Source organism: Hyaena hyaena, unplaced genomic scaffold, assembly GCF_003009895.1.
Source record: "Hyaena hyaena isolate Hyena2069 unplaced genomic scaffold, ASM300989v1 scaffold_456, whole genome shotgun sequence".
In the NCBI taxonomy this organism is placed as follows: Eukaryota; Metazoa; Chordata; class Mammalia; order Carnivora; family Hyaenidae; genus Hyaena; species Hyaena hyaena.
This window is the reverse complement of record NW_024081087.1, coordinates 944,573-968,386: the sequence shown is the minus strand read 5'-3', so window position 1 is coordinate 968,386 and position 23,814 is coordinate 944,573. Positions and strand designations below refer to the sequence as shown.

Genomic DNA, 23,814 nt, shown 5'->3' with positions numbered 1-23,814 from the left:
CCCTGCGTACGGCGGAAGTGGCTGTGCGTGTGACGCCAGCGGCGGGGGGGGGGCGGGACCTGGGACCGAGAGCGGTTCGCGCGCTTCGGGCCTAGTCCGGACTCGCCGCCGCCGCCGCCATATTCCCGGTAACGGGGGCGCGCGGCCGGGGGCCGGCTGGGCCGGAAGAGGGCTCGGGGCCGGCGCTGAAACTGGGAGGGGGTCGGTTGAGTTTGGGGCCGCCGGAGTCGGCGGGCGGAGGGAGGCGCGGGCCTTTGAGGGAGGAGGCCGAGGGCGCCGGGCCGAGTCTGTGGGGAGGGAGCGGGGCGGGCCTAGCCCGGGGGCGAGGACTGGGCCTGGGTGGGGAGCGGAGGCGGCCGGAGCTCCGCGACCCGCAGGGACTCGAGCCGGGGCCGCGGCGGGGCCTAGGCGGGCGCGGCGGGCCGGGGCTGCGGGCTTCGCCGCGGTCGTTCTTCGCAGCGCCGTCCCAGGGCCCGTAGGAGCACAGGCCTGGACTTTCCCGTCTCGCCGCGGGCAGCTGCGCCGCAACTCGGGTCGGGCCCGAGGGTGATGGGCAGCGAGCCCCGCGAGCCCCGGCGGCCTGGGAGAGTGAGGGGCGGCGCGAGGCCGGGGGCGGGGCGGAGCGGGTGGGACCGAGCTTGGGCTGCCGGGATGCTGCGTCTCTGGAGACGGGAGGTTGGCAACCATTGCTCTCCTTCCGGCCCGGGACCCTCATGCCTTCTACCTCTTGCGTCTTGCAGGCTACCGCAGCGGCATCTTACTTACTTTGTCGGTTCTCCGGCCTCGCGATCTTCCTTCCGGAGCCATGTCCGAAGGAGTGGACTTGATTGATATATACGCAGACGAGGAGTTCAATCAGGTGAGGGGTCATCGGGAGCTTGGCTTGTCCGGGACCTGCTGAGGAATCACTTTCACCGAACTTGCAGTGGTCCCAGACTATGGCAGTCTTTGCCAGGCCCGAAGAGCCCTCCGTCGGGTCTCAGATTTTTCCTCTGTGGTAGACTTTCAGGATCTCGAAAGGCCGTTCCGCCTTATGTGAATTGTAAGCCTCCAGGCTTAATTTTGCAGGCTTTGGTTTAAGAGCAAATAAAAATCGGGTTTAATACAATGGCGAATCAACCTGTGGAACTTGCTCCCCCAGGAGGCCAGAGTTGGGTACCCGTCTCCTCGGAGACTGAGCGCGCTGAAAAATCAGAATTATGTTCGCTGTAGCATTCATGAAGACAGTGTCCATACCCGTTCCTTTGTGATTCTTTCAAGTGGCAGCTGGGGAAATAGAGTCCCCTCCTCAGTGCACAAGCACCGAATGAAAGATACTTTAACATTTAGTGGCAGCTCCGTCCTGACTGTTCTGGCTTTTACTTCTTTCTGTAGGTGGTTTGACTCTGGCCTTCAGCAGCGCCTAGACATTTCACTGTAATACATTTTAATTTATTGATGCAGCTAATTGTTTTGAGGGCAGAGGTAAAGGTATTGGACAAATCAGTTAAAAAGACCTGTGGATTTATTGATCTATTTATGTCATGTCAAGGAACATTACACAGTGATTTCCCAGGAAGCAGGACTATATGGAGGTCAAGCCCAAGAATGTTCCAAAGTCTCTTTATTCTATTTTTTTTTGATAAGTTCTACCAAACATGTATTCATTTGTTTATTTAGTGTGTGTGCTATTGGGGGAGAGGGGCAGAGGGAGAAAGAGAGAGAACCTTAAGCAGGCTCCACACTCAGTGCAGAGCCTGAAGTGAGGCTCAGTCCCATGACGGTGAGATCATGACCTGAGCCAAAATCAAGAGTCGGGTCATCCAACCCGACTGAGCCACCCAGGCACCTCTCAAGTCTCATTTTAATACTTAGTAATATCTTGCCTGGGTTGTTTTCAGCGCCATGGTACTTGAGGAAACTGGTTCTTTCATTGGTGTCTTTCAGTGGGTACACACGAGAATCCGGAAAGAGGATAAAAAGAAGAGACTAGGGAAGGAGAGTGCCCCGGTTAGATCCTGACTTTTATATGAGGTGACAGAAGATGTCCTGTACATTTGGCAAACGTTCACGTTTAAAAAAAAAATTAACACATTGGCATTTTAACATAGAGACGTTAAAATACAAAAGTAGAGAGAATAGTATAATGATCTTGTACCCATCGTACAGCTATGTCAGATATACTTTCTGATATTTGCCCACATCTCCTCAGGTAAACTGGAATCATCTACATGTTGACCTAAATACATGAAAAAAAATTTTTAAGCTCAAGTCAATTATGGATGAATTGAAAGGTTCAGTAAATTCGTTTAGTTACAACCATTGTTTTCCATATTATTTTGCATCTGGTTTTTACTACTCTCTACAAATTATGGGTGATTTTCATTTTTGTGTTCTTTTTTTAATACAAGATAGGAAGGATAGTTATTGTTAATAATAACTCTTCCTCCCCCCTTAATTTCCTTCTCTGTGGGTTGATACCATTGCTGCCAAATCACTTTGAGAAATGGGCAAAACAGGACAGGTCTAGTCACATTCGGTCTCAGAAAACAGAATTTCAGGATTTCCTAAGCAGTGTACCTTACAGGGCATAGATGAGGCCCAGACCTTATCCGGTGGTGGCTGCCGTGTCCGGGTAGAAGTCATTGACCTCAACGGTTTGTTCTCCTGTCTCTTTAGTAAAAAAAAGACTTGTTTATGGGTGTAAGGCCAAAGATCGTGTGTGGAATTTAGTAGGCATTTATATATCAAATAGATAGTCATTAGTGCTTGGCAGGTTGGAAGAAAGTATAGATTTTGAATATCCTGTCCATTTATGGAAGGTCCACGGAGGGGTGCTTCTCTCGTGAGTTAAATTTTGGTAAAGCTGATCTTAGTGTAATTTGGAGGCTGCTGAAGAAATGATTAAGGTTTCGTTTGGCAAGCATTGTAAAGCGCAAGGTTAGACTGAAGGCAGCCAGTACAGACTGGGTTTTAGAATGTCTTCAGAACATTAAGGATTCCTCCCGAGCTGACCATGCACAAGAACCCTGTCACATGTACTCTAGTCCCCTGATCTTCAGCACGTGCTCTGGAAGCCCCTTTTGCCCAACTGCTTTACTCCTGTCATGTTGAGAGTCTGGAAATTCACAGCTGCCCCCCCTTGGGCTGGGGAGGTACTCTGAAAAAGCGAGAGCTGCCGTTTTGCTGAGGGTTTCTCTCTGCTCCTTGTGCCAAGCAAGGTGCTGTGCCTAGTACGCTGTTCTCTTTGCTACTTCCATCAAATATTTATTGAGCAATTTTTGTTTACGAGGCCCTGTGTCAGGACCAGTGAGGGAATGGGGGTGGGGGGGAATGGATCCCTGTGTTCAGGAGACGTTCCATTCCTGGAGGTCAGGGCAGTGGATAGTGGCAGGGGAGCAGGCATGGGGTGAGGACTGGAGACCAGTCTTTATAAAGCCAAAAGCTTTGAGCTTTGGTTACGATGATACTGAGTAGGTTGCTTTGAGAAAAATAAATCCTAACCTTTTTTACTTCCCTCAGATATCAGGAGAAGGGGGTTGGAGGGTAGAAACATTGAACGTACTGATGGAGAAGTTCTTATTTAAATTCAGAATCATGCAGGTTGTTCTTTAAAGAACTTACTGAAACCACCATGGCTCTTCCTATACTGTTAAACACAAAATTCTTCCTGATATAATCAGTTTTAAATACACACTTTTTAATCTCCCTGGAACTAAACCTTTGGCATCAGTGCACAGAAAACATTGTATTTTTCACTTAATTTGTAGAATTAGATTGTGCTTTAACCTAATTCAACACTGAGTAAATCATCAGCTCATTTGGTAATCAGAAAAACTTCAAGGCTTTTTCTGTTTTTCTCTTACCAGCTGAGCTTAAAATGTGTTGGTGTTGCTAGAGGTTTAAATTCAGACACAACTTGATACATTGTTTCAACAGACCCCTCAACAGGCCTGCTCTGTGCATCAGAACAGTTCCCAGGTTCTATAGCCCAGAGAAACCATTTGAATCTTGTTTTGTTTTGTTTTGTTTTGTTTTGTTTTGTTTTGTTTTAATTTATTTCTGAGATGGAGAGAGGCAGCATGAACAGGGGAGGGTCAGAGAGACAGGAGACACAGAATCTGAAACAGGCTTCAGGCTCTGAGCTGTCAGCACAGAGCCTGACGCGGGGCTCGAACCCACAACGAACCGCGAGATCATGACCCGAGCGGAAGTCGGACGCTTAACCGACTGATCCACCGAGGTGCCCCATGTGACAGTTTTGGATTCATTGAATCCTTTTGTGCTTCTTAAAGTGGCAAGGTAATCCATATACCAGGTTTTTCAGGACTTAGTGTGTTCTCTAAGGGTCCCTGAAAGACCCTTAGAGAGAGTCTTGCTCTCTAGGCTTGCAGTATGGGAAGTTTCCTGTCATGTGTGTGGTCTCTGAGCTGTCCCAAATCTGCGTGCTAGTTCACTACCCAATTATCCATGGTAGTTTTTGTTTTACAACTTTTAGATACACATCTCTGAATCACAGATCCTGCTGGAAGGAGTCCCAATTTGGTTCCACTGAGTATCCAAGATGGTGTGTTTCCTTATTCCCTTTAAGTTCCAGTTCAGACTCCTTGATTGAAATTTAAAAAGTGGGGTGCCTGGGTGGCTCAGTCCATTAAGCTCCCAGCTGTGGCTCAGGTCATGATCTCATGGTTCGTGAGTTGGGGTCCCGTATCAGGCTGTCTGCTGTGAGCGTGGAGCCTGCTTCACATCCTCCTTCCCCCTCTCTCTGTGCTCCTCCCCTGCTCATTCTCTCTCTCTCCCTCTCTCTCTCAAAAATGAACCAAGATTCAATAAATAAACAAATGAATTTTAAAAGCGCCCTGATGTGAAGTATTGCTCCCTAAGGATTAGAATTCAAACAGTTTCTATCTTCCTGGGAACCATAAGGGCATATATCACCATATTTAGTACATGAATGAGGAAATAAATGATTTTGTCTAGAGTTGCAGTTCTTTGAGACATAATAGCTGTGAGATATTTTACACACATTGTGTTTGCAAGTTTTTAGCCCTTTACTCAATTTATTATCCACCCTGTGCGCTCCAATGTTAGCTTCTCTTCCTGTTCTTTACATTCTCTTGATGGAAGATCCTTATTTATTTATAAATTGACTACCTGGAACAGTTTTTTATGCTTATTTGTCTCATTGATTCCTTGTTTTATAAGTTGCCTCTAAAAAGGTTGCTTTTGGGGTGCCCCAGTTAAGCATCCAACTCTTAGTTTCAGCTCAGGTCATGGTCTCACAGTTCGTGAGATTAAGTTCCACGTCGGGCTCCACGCTGACAGCACAGAGCCTGCTTGATTCTCTCTGCCTCTCTCCTGCTCAACACGTGTTCTCTTTCTCTCAAAATGATTAAGTCAACTTTAAAAAAATAAAAATATACTCTCTTTTGCCATCCTTTTTCTGATATTTTTACAAGTTTATACAATCCTATTGTGTGGTTTTTTTAGAGTATTTGTAATACTTGGAATTATGTACGTGCCTCAGGGAGTAGAACCCTTTCCCCCTTCACTACCAGAACAGTCCAATAAAGCTGTTTTTGTGTGCACATTCTTCCCTTATTCTTCAGATGAGTGAGGAACTAGAAAATTATTTCCAGAAGTTCATGATGGTATGTAGGTCTAGGAATGAATTTGGTAGCGAGTCTCCTCTCTAGCCTCATTTTAGAATCTGCAGTTCCTGTGATGGAATTTAAGGGAGAAAATTACTGGAGCTTCCTGTCCCGACTTGCATTATAGGAAGTGCTCTCTTTCTTCAGAGAACTAGACAAGTTACCTAACATAGGTTCTTCCTTTATTTCATTTTTAAAAACACAGCAATGACATGATGAGCTATAGTTCCTCTAAAACACTTTGAACTTCTGTCATTTTGGCAGCATCTTTAGCACGGTCAGGATGTTTTTGAATGTTACCCGAAAAAATACCGATCCTGAAACTGAGCTCTCTGAGATAACATTGCAGAATCTGAAACATTACGGTCACTCAGTAGTAGTTCTTACGGTTTTAGGATTGGGGGTATATACGGTTAACTTGGGCTGCTATAACAAAATACCAAAACCTGAGTGGCTTATAAACAACAGAAATTTATATCTCACTGTTCTGGAGACTGGAAGGCTGAAATTTTAGGTTCTGGTGAGGGCCCTCTTCTAGGTGCTGAGTGCCACCTTGTCTCCTCAAGGGACACTGGGCAGGGCAGGCATGCGCTCTCTTGGCTGTTATATGGACAGTAATCCTTGTCATGAGGGTTCCACCTCAAAACCTCATTTAATTTTAATTATCTCCCAAAGACCCCGCCTCCTGATACCATCACGCTGGGGAGTGGGGTTTCAACATACGCATTCTGGGGGGGCACACAAACCGTCAGTCCATGGCAGCAGTGTATCACATACACACAAAGTATACTTCACGTGTCTTTCAGAGTACGTGTCCACATTCAGGTGCCAACTGTGACAGTTCATGGTATGGGTGCTTGTCCTGTTTTCTACCCTTATATTTTAGAGAACAAACTTCACTGCTTTTGTGAATCATTGAACATGTCTGGTGTTCCTCCCCAAAAGTCTGTCATATAGGTGTCATGGTAATGTGTTGGATCTGCGTTGTCATTTGAGAAATAGTAAGGGAGAATCTCCCAGAATTATTCTTTTCCTTTTTTTTTTTTTTTTTAATGTTTCTTTGGTGGTTAGTAGAAAGACGGGAGTGCATACTGTGAGTTTCAGAGCTTCTCGAAATCATTTGTGTAAGTGGAAAAGTTGAAACCAGTAATTCCAGTCCTTTTTTGCATTCTAGTTTTCACTTTAATATGCTTTTTCCTTGCTTTTTATTTCTAAATGAATATACTTTCTTATTAAATAGAGTAGTAAGCTTTGTGTAACTCTTGATTCTGGGAGTATCATGAAATGTTGAAAACACGTTTTCGGTCCTGTGACTTAGATGTGGTATTAGAGGCTGACCTCATTGATACCAGTAGCGGGTGCATCTTCATGCATTCTTAGTTTGCTTGTTTAATCATCATGTACCTTTTGACTCTCACAGCTTGCTGACGCTGGAAGCATCGCAGGCTACTCACAGGGTCTTAGAAGAAAAACCTACAGACGCATAATTTAACGAAATGGTTATAAGCGAGATATTACTCTTATAAGAAAATTATTCCTACCTAGTTTCCTAGAGTGGGACAAGGAAGTTTTTTTATGCGTATTTTATGAAGTATTTGACTATGGATTCTGACCTAGAATGAACCCAGTGGAAGGTCTGCAAACCCACCTTTACCAACCCCTCATCTCTTAGGACCCAGAGTTCAACAATACAGATCAGATTGACCTGTATGATGACGTGTTGACAGCCACCTCACAGCCCTCAGATGACAGAAGCAGCAGCACTGAGCCACCTCCTCCTGTTCGCCAGGAGCCGTCCCCCAAGCCCAATAACAAGAGCCCTGCGATCCTGTACACGTACAGCGGCCTGCGTAATAGGCGAGCTGCTGTCTATGTGGGCAGCTTCTCCTGGGTGAGCATGGGGAACCGAGAAGGCTCATGGGTAGGCTGGAGGGAGAGCACTGGGAGGTGATGGCATTTTCAGAAACCACTGTTGCACTGTTTTGTGCTCTGATGGGGTTGGATTTCTTTTTCCTGGGATCAGGTTGGATTGATCTCTGAAAGAGAACTATCCTGAGGACGTACTGGTGCCGAAGAAAGCAATGATTAAGTGGGTAGTTGCTTTTTCTGCCATCTTGTTAATGCCCCTGACCCTGGGGCTTTATGTCCAATAGGGTCATCTGTGGGATGAGATTTCAGAGTGAACACCTTGAACTCTTGGTGGTCATTCGATGGTCCTTTGATAACGATGGGTGACAGGGATCAAAGACCTTGATAGTTCTAGTGTTCCGGGGTAGGCGGTGATTGTTGTTCTGCAAGAGTTCTTGTGTGACATGTTTTGGGGCTGGTGGAGGGCAAGCCCGAATTAGAAAATGAACATACTCGGGGGAAGTTCCTGACGCGGGTCAGACCGTAGCCTGTCAGGTCTGTAATTAAAGCTGCTGATAATCAGTGTTTGAACTGATGACCAGCCAACCCGAATGGCAGTCCAAGTTAAAATAGGTTTGACTCTTGTTAATCTCGAGATGGGGGTTGGAGAGGGGATGGGAAATTGTGGGATTCTGTATGGGTGAGCATAATAAGAAAAGCCTAACACTAATTGAAATGTTGACGGGCTTTAGGGTTTCTTTGGGAGGTCATGGTTGTGACTAGAAGCCTAGGTTTGGTGAAAGGGTTCGGGACGTTCTAGGTGGGGCGGGGGTGTAGCTCTTGACATTTCTTCCTTTTCCATCTTGCCGGCCCCAGTGGACTACAGACCAGCAGCTGATCCAGGTTATTCGCTCTATAGGAGTCTATGATGTGGTGGAGTTGAAATTTGCAGAGAATCGAGCAAATGGCCAGTCCAAAGGGTGAGGTCTGGATTTGAGAAGCCCCTTTGAGTTTGTCACCATTAGGATAACAGATCCACACTGTATTTTGGCCCTGGGTTTTAATCCTTCCTACCCCTGGCCTGGGTTATGTCCTTGGTTTGGGCACACTGCTATAGAATGGGGACCTAGCTGCAGTGTAACGATGTCAATCTGTTGAGGGGCGATGAAAGCTGATTTCTAATTCCAAATAGGAAGATTAAAGGGTGACACCTTTTTATGGGCGGTAGTTTTGTTTGTGTCGTATTAGCAAGATGTGTTTTGCTTTACCACTTTTCACTAAACGCAGAAGGGTATTTCTTTGTTCCTCTCTTGTTTGGCTAGTAGATCTCACTCACTTTAAACGTTTCTTCCCCAAGGTACGCTGAGGTGGTAGTAGCCTCTGAAAACTCTGTCCACAAATTGTTGGAACTCCTGCCGGGAAAAGTTCTTAATGGAGAAAAAGTGGACGTGAGGCCGGCCACCCGGCAGAACCTGTCACAGTTTGAAGCACAGGCTCGGAAACGTGAGTGCGTCCGAGTCCCAAGAGGGGGTACGTGGAGACCATCTGTATGACGGGGGGCGAGTTTGTGGGTTTGTTTTTTGTGGTGTAGGCTCTGCCTACAGTGGGGGTGGGGGTTATGGGTGATGGCACGGTCAAATAGTGACCCAGATGTGAGGCCATGTACGAGAAAGAACATTGCTGAGAGTCAGGTAGGTTCAGGTTATAGTTTGGTTCTGCCACTGACTCATTGTGTGACCTTGGGCCAGTCACTTTCCTGCTTAGGGCCTCTTCCCTTCTCTGGGAAGATACATGATGTTTAAAGTTCCTGCCAACTCTCAGCTACGTGTTTGTGTGTAAAATATCAGTATATGCGCTTCATCGTAACACGTGCCCTCTGTAAGATAACAAGCGGCGGCCACCCTGATATGCAGGGAATGGACATGAAGATGGCTATAGTCTCATCATAAACATGTATTGGAAGGGTGCTCTATGAGGATCCAGCCCAGAGGAGGGCTGGGGAATAAGAATTTCACAGTGTTTCTCCAACATTGTGCAGGGGAGAGGGTGCCCTTTCTGTGACCAGATATTTTCATCTGCTTGGCATATATTGCCCACTGATAAAACTGCATCAGACTACCTCAGCATGATGATAGTGTCCCTTAAGTTCACCTTACTCCCTTTGTTCTGATTCTGTACTCACCAAGCCGCCTTCTGATACTAATCTGGTTTCCCAACTAGGCTCTCCTACTGGGAAGAGAATGCGCTGACCAGCCGACACAAGTATTCCAGTCTGCTTGGCAGTTCTATTTCTCATTGTAAATTAATAAATTGGCATTCTGGTTTATGAATCAGTCTCTTGTGAGTTTGGTTAGCGTGAATCAGTTTCCTAGGGTACAATCACCCCTGGGTATACTATTAAAATCAAGTGTCTGAACCTGCGAAACCCGAGGACCAGACCTTGGATTGTCCTGACCTCACAAGGTGCAGCCACCCCCCAAGGCCCCACCTGAAGCAGCCAACTGCCTTTACTTTTCTTTCCTGACAGCGGGGGCAGACGGGTTGGGGGGACAGACTCATCGCCTACATTCTGTCATTTCATAGGTCCTGCTCTAGCGCCTTGTATTGACTGATTGAAGGTGGAAATCTGGCCACTTCTCTCTTGCATGGGAAAAACTGTTCTTTTTACTAGTTTGAGAGCCTAGATGGGTGTAGTGTGAGCTCCCATTGCTCTGGGTTAAAAGGCACACACTTTTCTTCCTTGACAATTTCAATTTTCAAGTTCCTCTCTTTCAGAATCTTTGTGTGATTCAGCCCTCTTCTGATATCCCTAAGATGCACTAATTTACAGTTGCTTAGGGATGACGTCCCTACCTCCACTTGGCTGTCTACTCAGTGTTCCCATTCTTTGCGGAAATGATGGTAGTAACTGAGTGGTGGTAGTCTGCTCTGTCATGTTGACAGACTCGGGCTCTGTTCATTCACTGAGTGCAGCCAGTGGCCTTCCCCTGCATAAAAACAGTTGCTGCTCTTGGGGTTGTAGCCACCGATACAAAACAGAACCTTGTAGAGGTGGGAACGGTAGCTGAGAAGATAGCTGCCTTTGAGGATCACACTTGCCAACACCTGTATCTTTGGTCTGAGAGAACTCAGGGAAGAGACCGGCTGCCCCATGTTTGAGACACGAGAAGCTCAGTCACTGGCGATACGCCCCAGCGAAGAAAGCTCGGGGGTTGCTGGATGACGGAACCCTGCCCCCCCATGTGTGAACCAGCAAGTGTCAGTTTAAGGAGCACTCTCCTGTCTTCCCCCTTTTGACTGCTAATGGCACCTCTGCCTCCAAGCATGGCCTTTAAGGCCATTTGGTCACGTTCTGTTCGATTCCACACGAACCAGGCTTGGAGACTATTAAATCAGAGTGTGAACAAGTGTAACCAAGGGGCTTAACAGTGCACAGCCACATTCCCAGCTGTATACAAACATGTTTGAGTCCCTGTTGTGCACGACACCATACCAAGGTGCTATGGTGACGTTCCCTGGCAGGCTGCCCCGTGGGGTACAACGTTTAGGCCATTGAAATATAGCTGGAGTGCCCCAGATATGAGGCTGGTCTTTCACTGAGCTTTTGCTAGGAGTCCCTGCTCTAAGCTTTGTGCCTCCTGCTCTTCTGTGGGCACGTCGTATCTTGGCTTACCTCCCATTTTCTCCCTACCTTTCAACTTGACCTCCAAGTCTTCTGTGGTGTATGGTGGTTCCCCATCCCAGTGGCCAGTTTTAATATGTGGATACCTAGCCCCTGCCCTTCTCCCAAATTCCCTGGCCCTAGTGCCATGGCAAAGAGAAAACTCGAAGTACATATTAGCATAGTAGTCTCAGGTCAGCTAGCACTGGTAAGGGAGAGAGGCCCTGAACTCTTAATCGGGCACATGGGATTTCACATCTGCTTGAATCCAACTGAACGGTAACAAACATTCTTGAACAGTGTTGTTCTCTCATGGGTTAGTTAGGATCCTGCATTTAGAAATCGAAAACAAGTCTAAGGATAAACTAAGTGTAAAGCACCGAGTTCTAGATAAAGAGGGTTCTTTGACATAACAGAATTAAAGTGATGATGCTTTCTGGGTTTATGACTTAACTAACTTGCCTTTTTTCCTGAGGCCAAAGAAAAACGAGTAGATAATTTTACCTTCTTTCTCAGCTGCCTGTCGCCTTTCTCAGTATGGTATCCGAGGACTCTTGCTGAAGGATGAGCTGGTCCCGTGAGTACGTGTGAAGCCTGGGCAGTAACGTTAGATCTGTTTTGCTTCACAGGAATACCTCCACGGGCCCATTCCCGGGATTCTAGTGATTCTGCCGATGGACGGGCCACACCCTCTGAGAACCTTGTACCCTCATCTGCCCGTGTGGATAAGCCCCCCAGTGTGCTGCCCTACTTCAATCGCCCTCCTTCAGCCCTCCCCCTGATGGGTCTGCCCCCACCCCCAATTCCACCCCCACCTCCTCTCTCCTCAAGCTTTGGGGTCCCTCCTCCTCCTCCTGGCATCCACTACCAGCATCTCATGCCCCCTCCTCCTCGATTACCTCCTCATCTGGCTGTACCTCCCCCTGGGGCCATCCCACCTGCCCTTCACCTCAATCCAGCCTTCTTCCCCCCACCAAGTGCTACAGTGGGGCCTCCACCAGATACTTACATGAAGGCCTCAGCACCCTATAACCACCATGGCAGGTAAGGACTGTCTTGTTCCTTTCTAATCTGAGCCAGCTATAGTATGGTAGACCATATGTTAAGCATTTTGTTCTCCCTAAGGGAGTAAGTGAGCGTGAATTCTTATTTTCCCTTGTGGAAACTCTGTTGTCACAGTGTCGAGTCCTGGGAAATAGTTAACCGTCTGTTAGGTAACGTTTTTTATTTGGTGTTTTGTTTGCATCTTAGTCTCTTGACCCAAATGGTGCCTTTCACGTCCCTTTTTAAGGAGCTTGATTAAATTGAGTGCCGTAGGTGGCCGTTAGGGACGCTGTGAATGCCTAGCTCTATTGGGTCATGCCAGAATGACAAAAGAATAGGATGTCAGTCCTGTCCTTGAAGAGAATGTGAACACAGAAAACATGAACAGGCTGAGAACCATTTAAGACCTTCTGTAGGAGAGCACGATGAAGCGCCACTGTTCTGAAGAGTATGGTGAAGCTGATAAGCGGTGCAGGCAGTCAGAAATGTTGTTTCTGTGCAGCCGAGACCCGGGCCCTCCGCCCTCCACAGTGAGTGAAGCAGAGTTCGAAGAGATCATGAAGCGAAATAGAGCGATTTCCAGCAGTGCCATTTCCAAAGCGGTGTCTGGAGCCAGTGCAGGTAACCCAGCCATACCTTTGCTGTCTTCTCCTTCCCTTTGGTTTCCCCGTGTTTTGTCATTTCCGTTGGCAGGAGGTTCGATAACATGAAGTTGGAGCACTGTTAGTCTCAGGAGCAGCGCCCTGTGAGGAGCAGCGCATAACCTGATTTTGTGGCTTTGCGGACGTTCCGCGGGTCTTATTATCGAGCCTGTATCTAAACCTGCCCCACAGAAACCAACTTCATGCCCGGATTATAAATAACTGATGATATCTCATCACAGTATTTGTTATAGAATGAAATTCCTGTCTTCGTGGAGATCTCAGTGGTTGATCGGGGACCTAGTGTCTGTGTAATGCCGAGTGTAGACCCCGGGGTTTTAGGACTGATGCCCCAACTGGGTGGGTTTGATACGGAATCTCATTATATCTGGGGGTCTGGGCAGAACTGGTGGCCTGCACGTACCTATCCTAGAAAGGAGCAGGTCTGCCGGGTGTCATCGTAAGACATAGTTTGCTGTAATGGCTGACGTGGCCCTCTGTCAACAGTCTGGGCAGAACCAGAAGCTGTGTCTCTGAGGGCCCCGGGCATGGAATCTGGTTCTTCATAGGCTCCTGGTCTGGGATTCACGTTACGCTATTAGTCATATTGACTTCCTTCTTGTGAGCTTCCCTCATTGACGTAATGTAGGCTGTCAGGCCTCCTAAGAAATAAGTTGACAGTAAATATTGTCATCTGTTTTCCGTAACTTCTCATCTGTGGCTGCAGAATTTGAATCCACTGAGTAGGTTAAAGACAGGAAATACATATATTTCCTTTTTTTTCCTCGAGAAAACATTCATGGACATCTGAATGATTTTTAATTAGGAAGTAATCGGTGCTCATTGTAGCAGGTCAGATATACAGAGGAGCCTAAGGGAAATAATCATTGTTCTTCCTTACCAACTCTTTCACTTTGAGATGATCAATAACTGAATTTCTATCTCCCTCCCTTTTTGTTGTTCTCATTCCAGTCATTCAAACCACAAATACTTATTGAATGCCTACAAAATAAGCAAAAATTCCCCACCCCGGTAGAGCTGACAGCCTGGTGTGCCTGGACCTCTACAGAATCACAGTTCCTCCTCAGCTTCTGTTCTGTTCTTACTGCCTTGCACAGAGGAAGCCCCCAGTCCTCCTCACTGGACCCCTGTCTGGTTTCATGCTTTCCTTGCATTACCTTTTGTCTGTAAGGCACTTGACTGAGCTTGGAAAAGCATTGTGCAAGCACCCAGCCCGTGGCCACTATCCCTGAGCCAGGCATTGCTCCCATTTGGGGAATGAAGGGGCGAGTTCTTGATGGCAACATAAGCTAAAAATACACACACACACACACACACACGCACACACGCACACACACACACACTCTGTGTATAGAAGCGTTAGATACATGTTACGTGTATGCGTACACACATCTGATTATAGATTTAAAATAATTGAGACTTAGAAACGTGCACTGTTAATAAATGAAAGCTCTCTATACAAGGACTGCCACCAAAACCATCTTCTTCAGTTCATTGTCCTTCAGATTGTTTTGTGTGTGTGTAGGACAACGTACATGTAATTTTTATTTTTACAAAAACGGAATACTGTTTTGCAACTTCTTAAAAATTAATATATTTTAGACATCTACCAGTATGTAATAATACCTAACATTTATTGAGCCCTTACTGTGTGCCTGGCACTGTGCTAAGCGCTTTATGTAGATTATTTTGTTTATCTAGATTTATCTCGTGCTTTTTAACAACTGTGTAGTATTCCATTTAGCCAGTGTCCTATAAACATAGCCAGACCCTACTGAAGTTGTGTCTAGTTCTTTGACAAAATAATGCTGAAACGTATATTGTTGTTGAGTATACATACTTGTGAATAGAAGTAGAACATTTTTAGAATTGCTAGATCAAAAAGTATGCACGTTGTTTATTTTAATGGGTATCGTCCGGTTGCCCTCAGACAACCACGCACCGGTTTGTCCGTCCACTAGCAACATCTGAGAATGTCCGTCTGTTCCAGACCATTGGAACAGTGCCATCCAGTTTTATGCCTGCCACTTCTGCCCCGTCCACTTTCCCCTGGTTCCGTGGGACAGCTGGTTACTCTTGGTTTGTGTCCTGAGTTCTCCTTTGGTCCCGATAGTCTACTGCCTCTGCTCATCCTTGGCCTTTCCCATCCGTCCCCTGTCAGGGGATTACAGTGACGCGATTGAGACGCTGCTCACAGCCATTGCTGTTATCAAACAGTCCCGGGTCGCCAATGATGAGCGTTGCCGTGTCCTCATCTCCTCTCTTAAGGACTGTCTTCATGGCATTGAAGCCAAGTCCTACAGTGTGGGTGCCAGCGGGAGCTCATCCAGGTGAGTTGTTGGTTGCTTCCGCGGCCTCCCAGCCCTGAGCAGCACTCTTCCAGGGATCGGCAGGGGGAGGAGAGGAGCCCAGGGGGTCTGGCAAGGCCGTGGCTGAGAGAGCAGACCTGGCCCTAATGTCCTTACGGGGAAGGAGTTAGTCAAACATCTGCATCGACAGATGACGTAATATCTGGAATCTGTGTTGGGTGAGGCAGTGGGCTATTTAGGATGAAAGACTGGCGTAGGTAAGAACATGGGCTTTGAAGCCATGCATGCTTGGGCTTGAATCCCAGCTCTGCTCCTGAGTACCTGTGTGACTTTGAGTGTGGAGTCACTTGACTTTCCAAACCTCATCTTTCTAATTTTTAAAAAAGGGACAGTAGTGATTCTTGTACAGACCCGTTGTAAAGAGGAGGTGAGAGAAGCACGTAAAGCTCTTAGCGCTGTGCCTGATACATTCGTAAGATCTCAACAAATTTGACTGTTCCTGTTTCCCTACAAAAGACGAATCCTCAAAGAGCTAAATCCTCAGACACTGGGCCCATGCTAGAAAAGTGGTTCAGACAAATACTGGAAGACACCGAAACACAACACTCTTGGAAGGCATGTGGTAGGTCCTCTGAGCGAGGCTGAAGGATCTTTCTAATAGGAAAAGACATCGGTCCCGAGAGAGGTCACCCAGCCGGTCCCGGGAGAGCAGCCGGAGGCATCGGGACCTGCTTCATAACGAAGATCGACATGATGATTATTTCCAGGAGAGGAACCGGGAGCACGAGCGGCACCGGGATCGAGAGCGGGACCGGCACCACTGAGAAAGGTGGGACGAGGCCCCGGTCCCGGCTGCAGGGCGCCTTGTGTGGAAGGGAAAATGCTGATGGCGAAGATTCTGCGCTCTCTCTTTAAAGCAAATAAAGGGGAAGGGAGGACTTTTGACTTGGGCGACCAGAAGTTGAGGAGGGCAGGTTTCAGGCTCATTTGGAGAAGACTCACCCCGAAACGGACCCGAGATTGTGCTGGTTTCGTTTGGGTCTTGTCTGCCTTAGGCTGGCACCAGAGGGACCACGTGGTGTCTGGGCTAAGAGCACAGTGTCTGCAGGCCGTATTGCTTTGGTGTTGGTGTTGGTGGTGTTTTTAAGTTTATTTATTTTGGCGGGGGGGAGGTGAGAGAGAGAATCCCGAGCAGGCTGTGCACTTGGTGGAGAGCCCAGCAGGGGGCTTGATCTGCCCTGAGCTGAAACCAAGACATTTAACAGGACACTTAACCACTTGAGCCACCCGGGCTCCCCTGTGGGCCTTGGTATTCTGTTCTTCAGTTTCCTTATTTGTAAACGAAGATAGCAAAAATAGCCGTCTCGCCGAATTGCTGACTTCAGTGAGACAGGCCGTGTAGAGCACTTCGCACGCGTAGTACCTGTTCCGTGCCAGGTGTTCAGTAGACCGTAGCCCCATCTGGCCCCCGCCCCCGCCCGACTCGCAAGTAACACATCAGGAGAACTGACCGAGACCAAAAGTAAGATCATTGCCTTCTTAGTTTTCAGAATGCACGGCGTTAATGATTTTAAGAATTAACATCTATTAAAAAGATTGTGAAACTCAGGATACTTTAGTCAGGAGAAAGCTGGTCTAAAAAAATCATATTTAATAATGTAGAGACTGTGTGGAGGATACTTCAATGGAAGGATACATTTGTTTTGGGGGAGAAACATTGACAGTCATATCTTTTTTTTTTTTTTTTTTAAGCAAAGCAAAAGCAGAAGAGTTGTGGGGGGAACTTTGTAACCCAGGTAACGGAGAAGCTGAGTTAGGGCAGGCTGGGTCCAGGGGCTCGGCTTTGGCCTCAGGACTTAATCCCTCCGCATCACTCAATGCTGCTTTTTCTCTGTCTTCATTCTCAGACCTCGGGGGCGGGGGCGACAACAGCCCCACAGTTCCCAGTTACATCCACCAGCTTAGCAGTCCCAACTGAAAGAAACTTCCAGCAAAGATTGTTTCTAGTCTGTAAGCAGGAGTGGTGGTTCATTCTATTTCTGTGGAGGCCTTTAGTAGTCTAGACTCTGGCTGGGATGGTGGTCTGTTTGTGGTTCCTGGAGGCTACTGAGTGACCCAGATGATGGGGGCGGGGGGTCCTCAGCATTGTGGTTTCACATCAAATGTGTTCTGAAGGTATCCTGGTGTTTTTTGGCCAGTTTGGTTGGTCTGATGTAATGGTAACTGAAGAGGGAGGGTGAGGATTCAGAGTGGCTCTCTGTAGAGGTTCTCTGTAGTGGTCTCCGGGTGGCTGGCTGGAGGACTGGATGAAGAAGGGGAAAGAAGGCCCCCCCGCTACCTGAGAGGGCCTACACTTCACAGGCAGCGGCGGGACTGTAGACAGTCAGAAACTGTGGTGCTTGACCTCCTGACGACCCACTGAGAAGAAAGGAGTTCCGTTTGGTTGCTGCCTCTACTTTGCTGTTTGGCATTCATTCTCTGCCATTAATTTAAACAATTGTAGCCGGAAATTCTTTTCAGTCTTCTTTTGTAGGAGTCAAATAAGTGGGAAAATGAAAAGTTAACAAACTTTTTAACAGCTTTCTTTCTTTTTTAGTTTTATTTTTGAGGGGAGAGAGGGCAACAGGATCTGAAGTGGGCTCTGCACTGACAGCAGACAGCCCGATGCGAGGCTTGAGCTCATGAACAGTGATATCAGGATATCAGGACCTGAGCAGAAGCCAGACACTTAAGCGACTGAGCCACCCAGGCGCCTCTCCTTCTCTGTTTTTAAACCACTCATTTATTCCACAAAATTTTAGAGTGCTTAAGATCACTGAAATCTAAGATAGTCCACATAAAATCAATAGTTAGCCTGTGGGTTCCAGATACTTCTTTCTGGATTTTGCAACAGGTTGAGTTTGGGGAGGTGCCCCTATATCTTCTAGAAAAGCAGACTCCAGGGGAGGTGGAGCTCATTGATAGCTCTTGGCTGATTTGGTCTCGGGGTGAGCAGGAGAGTAGGCATTTGGGTAGGCCTTTGTCCCTGTCTTATCCCTTCTGTGGCAGCTGCAGCGTCTCCCTTCCCCTGTTGTGGAGCTAGCACAGTTGCTAGGGTTGCTGTGGGTCCAGTGTCCCCCCTTCCCCAGTCCTGCTGCTCACAGCGTAGGTCCTCGGAGTGGAGACAGGAGAAGAGTGACCAGGGAGGTACTTGTCAGTGCAGAGCACGGATTGTAGTCTCGGGCTGCATTCAGTTTAGCAGTTAGAACATGTCACTGCATGTCACCATTCCTGGTGGCTTTGCTTTTCATAGCCATTTGATAGAGAACTTGTGAGATCCACTGACAGTTAGTACTTTGAGGATTGAACATCTGAACCTGAGACGTTGGCTGTCATTTTGTTATTTCCTCCACCTGTAAAATAGGACCGTTTCTTCCATTGTGAGGGAGATTCATCGTGGAGAACTGAAGAATCCTGTAACCCGATACCCAGAAAACAGTCATGGCTGGTGCAGGCCTATGACAGGATGAGGAAAAGGAACTCCGAGATGAGTTGTCTAGTTCCCCATTTTTTTACCCTTTAGATATGTTAGTTATTCCATCCGGATAACTAGTCCAAAGAACTGATTGAGACACCCCAAAAATGTCGATTTCTCACATCCTCATCCTAAGGACTCTTCATTCTGTCTGCAGTCACCAAGTTGTGACCTAGGAGACCTCATGCTGGGGAGATGTACATGGGCCCATTTATGTGGAGAACCTTGCAAGTTCTGTGTACAACCCCTTTTAGTTAGAAAAGAATAGTGTTTATATTGTGTAGGCAGGTGCTCCCTGAGAGCAGACGGTGTGTTCTGTCTGGAGGCAGTAATACAACAGCGGCCTCTTTTCTCCACCCTTCCTCAGGATGGGCCCACGTTGGCTTCTGCCTGCATCCAAACATTACCAGCAAATGTAACCATGACCATGAAGAATTGGGTGCGACAGTTTAGGTCTCCTGACGTACTAGTTATCCTTTGTGTTGTGTTTTGTAGGGACAGTTTCCAAATTACATCTCTCTGGGTGTATACAGGTTTATGCTTTGGAATTTGAGGATATTCTAGGTAATCTATGGCTTTGGCTTCAACTTCTGTAGCTCTTGGCTGCTGGCTCATTATTTGGGGATATTATCCTAGTTAAGATGGTCATTCTCACCTCATTCCCATCCTCCTGGTCCAGTGAAAACTAAACATTCTGTTCAATTTTGATCCAATGCAGAGATTCAGAAACCCAAATAGAGAGAAATGGAGAAGGCACTGAGGGCTTCCGTTTCCCCATATAGAAAATGAGACAAGCACCTGGCAACAAAGGTATTTAGAGAAGCTGGAAGGCAGAGGCTTCTGTAACAGATTCTGAAGATCCAGAGCTGAAATGGTGCCATTTCCGAGTTAGAAGGATCAGGTAGCTGGTGGGTGTGTGTTTTTCTCGGATGGCTCCTCCAGGCTACAGAAGTCCGTCCATAGAGAGCGGCATGTGTGTGGAGGCTGTGTTGCTAGTTTGGCCATTAGTAGAAATCCTATGCCTGAATGTAATTTCCCTTTTTCCTGTTACCAATTCTATCTTATATGGTCAGATTGATGCCGCCACCCCCCGCTTACTGGGACTGCAACATTGGAACCAGAGTTGAAAATAGTAGGGACCTTATGTCTGGTAGCGATGTGGCAAGGGGCTTAGCAGAGCCTCACTGTTGGCCAGAAGTTCTTACTTGTGCTGTTGGGTTTCGTGGTGGTGACTACCGGCTCTTACTTCCAGTCCTTGCTTTCTGTCCGGGCTGGGCCAGGTCACTCTTGCTTGGCATTAGGGTGCTTCTTGGTCCCTCACTCAGAGCTGTCATCTGGGTAAAGACTTAAAATCCTTTTTAGTACAGCTTAGAACATCCCTGGCTCTTGGCGCGCGTGTGCCCACACACGTACTCGTAAGGACACTGTTTGGAATCTGTTTTGAAAAGGGCTTCTTTAAAAGAAAAGTATAGGCGTCTCCTGTGTAAGTGTGTGCTCCTCGGCAGGGCCTCCTGGGTGTTTGGGGTCGGTGGTTTTGGTCGTGTACCCGTTTGTTTTCTTAACCGTCGTGCCTCCCGTTTCCAGGTGTTTTCCCCTCCCCTAAGGTAAGCTAGGACTTGCTTAAAATAGAGTTCCTGAAACAGTATTTAAACTCCCCATGTTCTCTTAGAGCAACTTTTCTTGAAATGTAGTTACCATACTCCAGCCAAAGCCTCCTTTCAATCAGACCGTGAGAGCTCTTTTCATTGTCTGTTTCCCCCTAACCTCAAAGTGAGATGCGCCTGCTTTTTCTTCGTACTCACCGTAGCTCCCGCAGCCTGTCCCCCACTGCGCACAGTGCCGGGTGCCCCCAGTCCTGCCTGCTTGCTTTCACTCTCCCCGGCTTGTACTCTGTCTGCATAGACGCACTACTTCGTATGTGCTAGCTTGAGAAAAATGCCAGTGTCATTCATAGCTGCCCATCATTCAGAAAGTAACCTCTAACTTGTGTTTTCTTTCTTTTCTTCTGATGTTCTCATTGCAGGAGTCTGGTTGGAAGCAAATGTTTTTTTAATGGACTTGCATCTCCTCACCTTGATCAGGACTAAAGGACGGAGGCCACTCCACCCTTCCCCTTCCCTCCAAGCCCCGACCCCCCCTTCCGACACCCAGGGAGTGCCCTCTGCCCGACAGGATTGACGGTTGCCTGGCAGCCCTCCCAGCCCCACGCCTCCTGTTTGTCAGGGGACGAACCTAAGACTTCGTGTGGTTGGGAGGGGTGGCAGACAGGAAGAAAGCGTGTCCAGGCCCCTGGTCTCCGTAGAGAACGGTGCTTTGTCCAAGGAAACGAATGAGTTTCTGATTCTCCAGGAGTAGTTCAGTGGTGAGGCTGATGGGAAGACTTTCTTCCCAGAGAAAACGGATCCTCCATGCAGGATCCAGGAGAGTGACTGGGTGCGCCAAAATATGCCCAGGGCCCTGCCCTCCGCACTAGGTGTGATGGGGCCGAGAGGGTCCAAACCCCCTGCTAACATACCACTTCTTTGTTTAACTCCTTTACCTTCCCAGCCCTTTGAGAGGGACCCTGAGAACAGAAATTCCATTCTGAAAAGCTTCCCCCGTTCTTGCTTTTCCCTCTTACCTATTGGCGGTTGGTTTCCCTGACCTCCCAGAGGGCTGAACCTTTCCGGCTCCCTGCTGCACAGCCGCCGCAGCGGACTCGCCCCTCCGAAGCTGAGAAGGCCCCTGAGGTTGCTTTCTGCCGGGGAGCCTGGCAGCACCACCTACCACCCGCTGCAGCTTCGTGCTCGGTTGCCTCTTGCAATAACCAGCTGTTCTAGGTGTTCCCTTTCCTGGGGCTTTTCCATTTCACACGTGGAGCCCCTCCCCCAAGAAGGCTGCTTCCTTGTTTTAGAGGAAGATACTGCCACTGGGAGATGGGGACATCGGACCTCAGCACTGAAGAACCCTTGGGAAGTACCAGGAGGAGCGGGAGAGGAGGCAGGCTGGGTGGGAGATAGCCTACTGCCCTAGGCTTTTCTTTTTTCAGGTTCAATGTGAGCATGGGCTTACATCCTCCAGGTACATACCTTTTCTTATTGTGGGATAACCTGGCACTAGTAGGCAGGTAAAGTCACAAATGCGGTGTCTTTCCACCTTTTGACTCTTCATAGCTCCCATCGCTCTACGTGGAGGTACTTCCTGCCTCTGATGGGGAGCAAGGAAGAAGTGGAGCCTGACTTGAATGAGTTCAGCTCAGAGTTCTAAGGAGCACCACTCTGGGGGCCATTGTCTACACAGGCAAATGGAATTGCTTTTCCCATTAACATCTAAGTTGTGATGTGCTTCCTGCTGAAGGCAAAGGCGGCAGCGGGGTCCTGCGGTGCCCATGGGGCGATGGATGTGGCTTCTGCACGCGTTAAAGGGCACCTGACATCTAGCAGGAGACGAGACGTGGCGTGGGAGATGTAGGGTCACTGGAGACCCTTCCGGCTCAGAGGGGAGAGACTGAGTGGGACTGAACCCTTCCTCTGTTCCCTGCACGTTTCTGACATAGCCCTCAGTCAGTCAGTGAGGGGCCCCCCCAGGGTTGGAGAGGCACATTCCCTTGGGACAGAGGCTACAGGGTGTAGCTTCTTTCCCCCTTGTCCCCCAACCCCGTCCCCACCTCCACTTCGGAACACGGCCCCCCGCCCAGCTGGCCAAGTGTTAAGTGATGTGCTTATCCTCAAGAGCAGCTCCGGGTGTCTTTTTAAAATGTAGAGAAAACCAAGTAAGGTGACAGTTTAAGGAAGAAAATATATAGAGTACCAGAAAAGCCGTTTACCCGGAGAATTTTTTTCTCCCCATTTTTGTTTTGTTTTTACTCAATGACACAAATTTTAGTTTTATTTCCTGATAGCAAAAGGAAAACAAAAAAAAACCCAGCCCTCAAAAAGGCCAAGGCCCCGTCCCCCTGTTGTCGGTGATTTGTTTGTCTTTCTGATAGGTTGAAAATTGTGTAATAAACTTGATGACGCTGTCAATCTTTTATACTGCATTGTATTTTTTTCCTTTTGTAACAAAGTATTTTTAAATAATAAATGGGGTGTGAGCTGTTTTATGGATTCTGCATTGAATAGATTTGTTGAGGTGTCTGGGGCGTGGGCTGGGCTGACGGAGAGTCTGGGGCGGTAGAGGGGCCCTGAGCCCTCGGCTGGAGTTGCCTGGTGGGCCCGCGGGTGCCGTGGCGCACCTAGGAGGCCTTGAGTGCAAATCTCTGCAAGTGCCCCTTGAGGCTCCGCTTTCTCCCTTAGCCATCTAAACTCGGGAAAGAAACATTCCAAGTCCCGTACCCTTCAAGATTCCTACGGTTCATTCTCGGAGCAAGGAGAATGTTCTGACATTCTCAGGCTCAGGAAGGGAGGACCCCTCAGCCCGGAGTTGGGAAGCGTGCTGCTGCCTGCCAGTCCCTGCGCCCTGTCTGTTTACCTGGCTGTCGGCAGCAGCAGAGCCTGCCTTGTCTGTGAGCTGAGAATGGCTGTCCTGCCTTCCGCACGGCGGTGTCGTGAGACTCAGAGATAACAAATGTGACCGTGTTTTGGAAACTGAACTGCTGTCTCAACATCGGGAAGCACACATTTGGAAAGTTCAGCAAAGTGTTGTGAGTGAGCCAGCTAGTTAAAAAGCCAGGTGAGCAAGAGGAGAGTTCCGTGTATAAAAAGATGAACCAGATACCCGGTGACAGAGAATGAGTACTGGGACAGGCACAGGCGAGGGGGCCTTAAGGACAAAACGCTTGGCAGGGGGAGGGAGCGCCCCAGAAGCTCTGTGACCAGAAGCGGCGTGAGGGACAGAGGAGTGATTACTGCAGGTGAGTTCTGGCCCCCCCCCCCCCCCCCCCCCCCCCCCCCCCCCCCCCCCCCCCCCCCCCCCCCCCCCCCCCCCCCCCCCGCATCTCAGGTGCATGCTGTGCCTGTTCTTGGGCTGTACCCACTTCATGAAATCTAGAAAGCTACTTTTTCTGTCCCAGATGACTTTTATGTAAAGTGTGTGGGCTGATGGCTTAGAAAAGTAAAATTTTTCACCGAAGAGCTACTGTGAGGGTACAGAAAGGGATGACTTTGGGTTACTCTAGGTTCAAATCCCAACTCTTTAAGCTAAATGCGCAGCGACCCGAACTGACTTC

The 23,814-nt window shown here is 48.1% G+C and overlaps 1 protein-coding gene across 7 annotated transcripts; it reads left to right on the top strand.

The window, feature by feature from the left end:
* Positions 1–43: 43 nt before the first annotated feature.
* Positions 44–22,745, top strand: CPSF7 (cleavage and polyadenylation specific factor 7). 7 transcript variants are annotated; one of them, XM_039253563.1, is made up of 11 exons: positions 44–128; positions 741–859; positions 7,303–7,521; positions 8,355–8,458; positions 8,836–9,008; positions 11,769–12,183; positions 12,686–12,804; positions 15,007–15,175; positions 15,816–15,983; positions 20,253–20,272; positions 20,692–22,745. In XM_039253563.1, exons 2-9 carry the CDS (start codon positions 806–808, stop codon positions 15,976–15,978), a joined length of 1,416 nt encoding a protein of 471 aa, XP_039109494.1. In that variant the 5' UTR covers positions 44–128; positions 741–805; the 3' UTR covers positions 15,979–15,983; positions 20,253–20,272; positions 20,692–22,745. The 7 variants fall into 7 exon arrangements, 6 of the variants coding, with proteins under 6 accessions (XP_039109494.1, XP_039109495.1, XP_039109491.1 ...); XR_005531976.1 differs by lacking the exon at positions 20,253–20,272 and having other exon boundaries at positions 45–128; positions 20,692–21,728; positions 21,821–22,745; XM_039253564.1 differs by lacking the exon at positions 20,253–20,272 and having other exon boundaries at positions 8,836–8,981.
* The last annotated feature ends 1,069 nt before the right edge of the window (positions 22,746–23,814 follow it).

Coding starts and splice junctions, on each gene's coding strand:
- CPSF7 (XM_039253563.1), top strand. CDS start 806: ATGTCCGAAGGAGTGGACTTGATTGATATATACGCAGACGAGGAGTTC. Junction 7,522..8,354: donor ATGTGGGCAGCTTCTCCTGG/GTGAGCATGGGG, acceptor TGCCGGCCCCAG/TGGACTACAGACCAGCAGCT. Junction 15,176..15,815: donor GCCAGCGGGAGCTCATCCAG/GTGAGTTGTTGG, acceptor TCTTTCTAATAG/GAAAAGACATCGGTCCCGAG.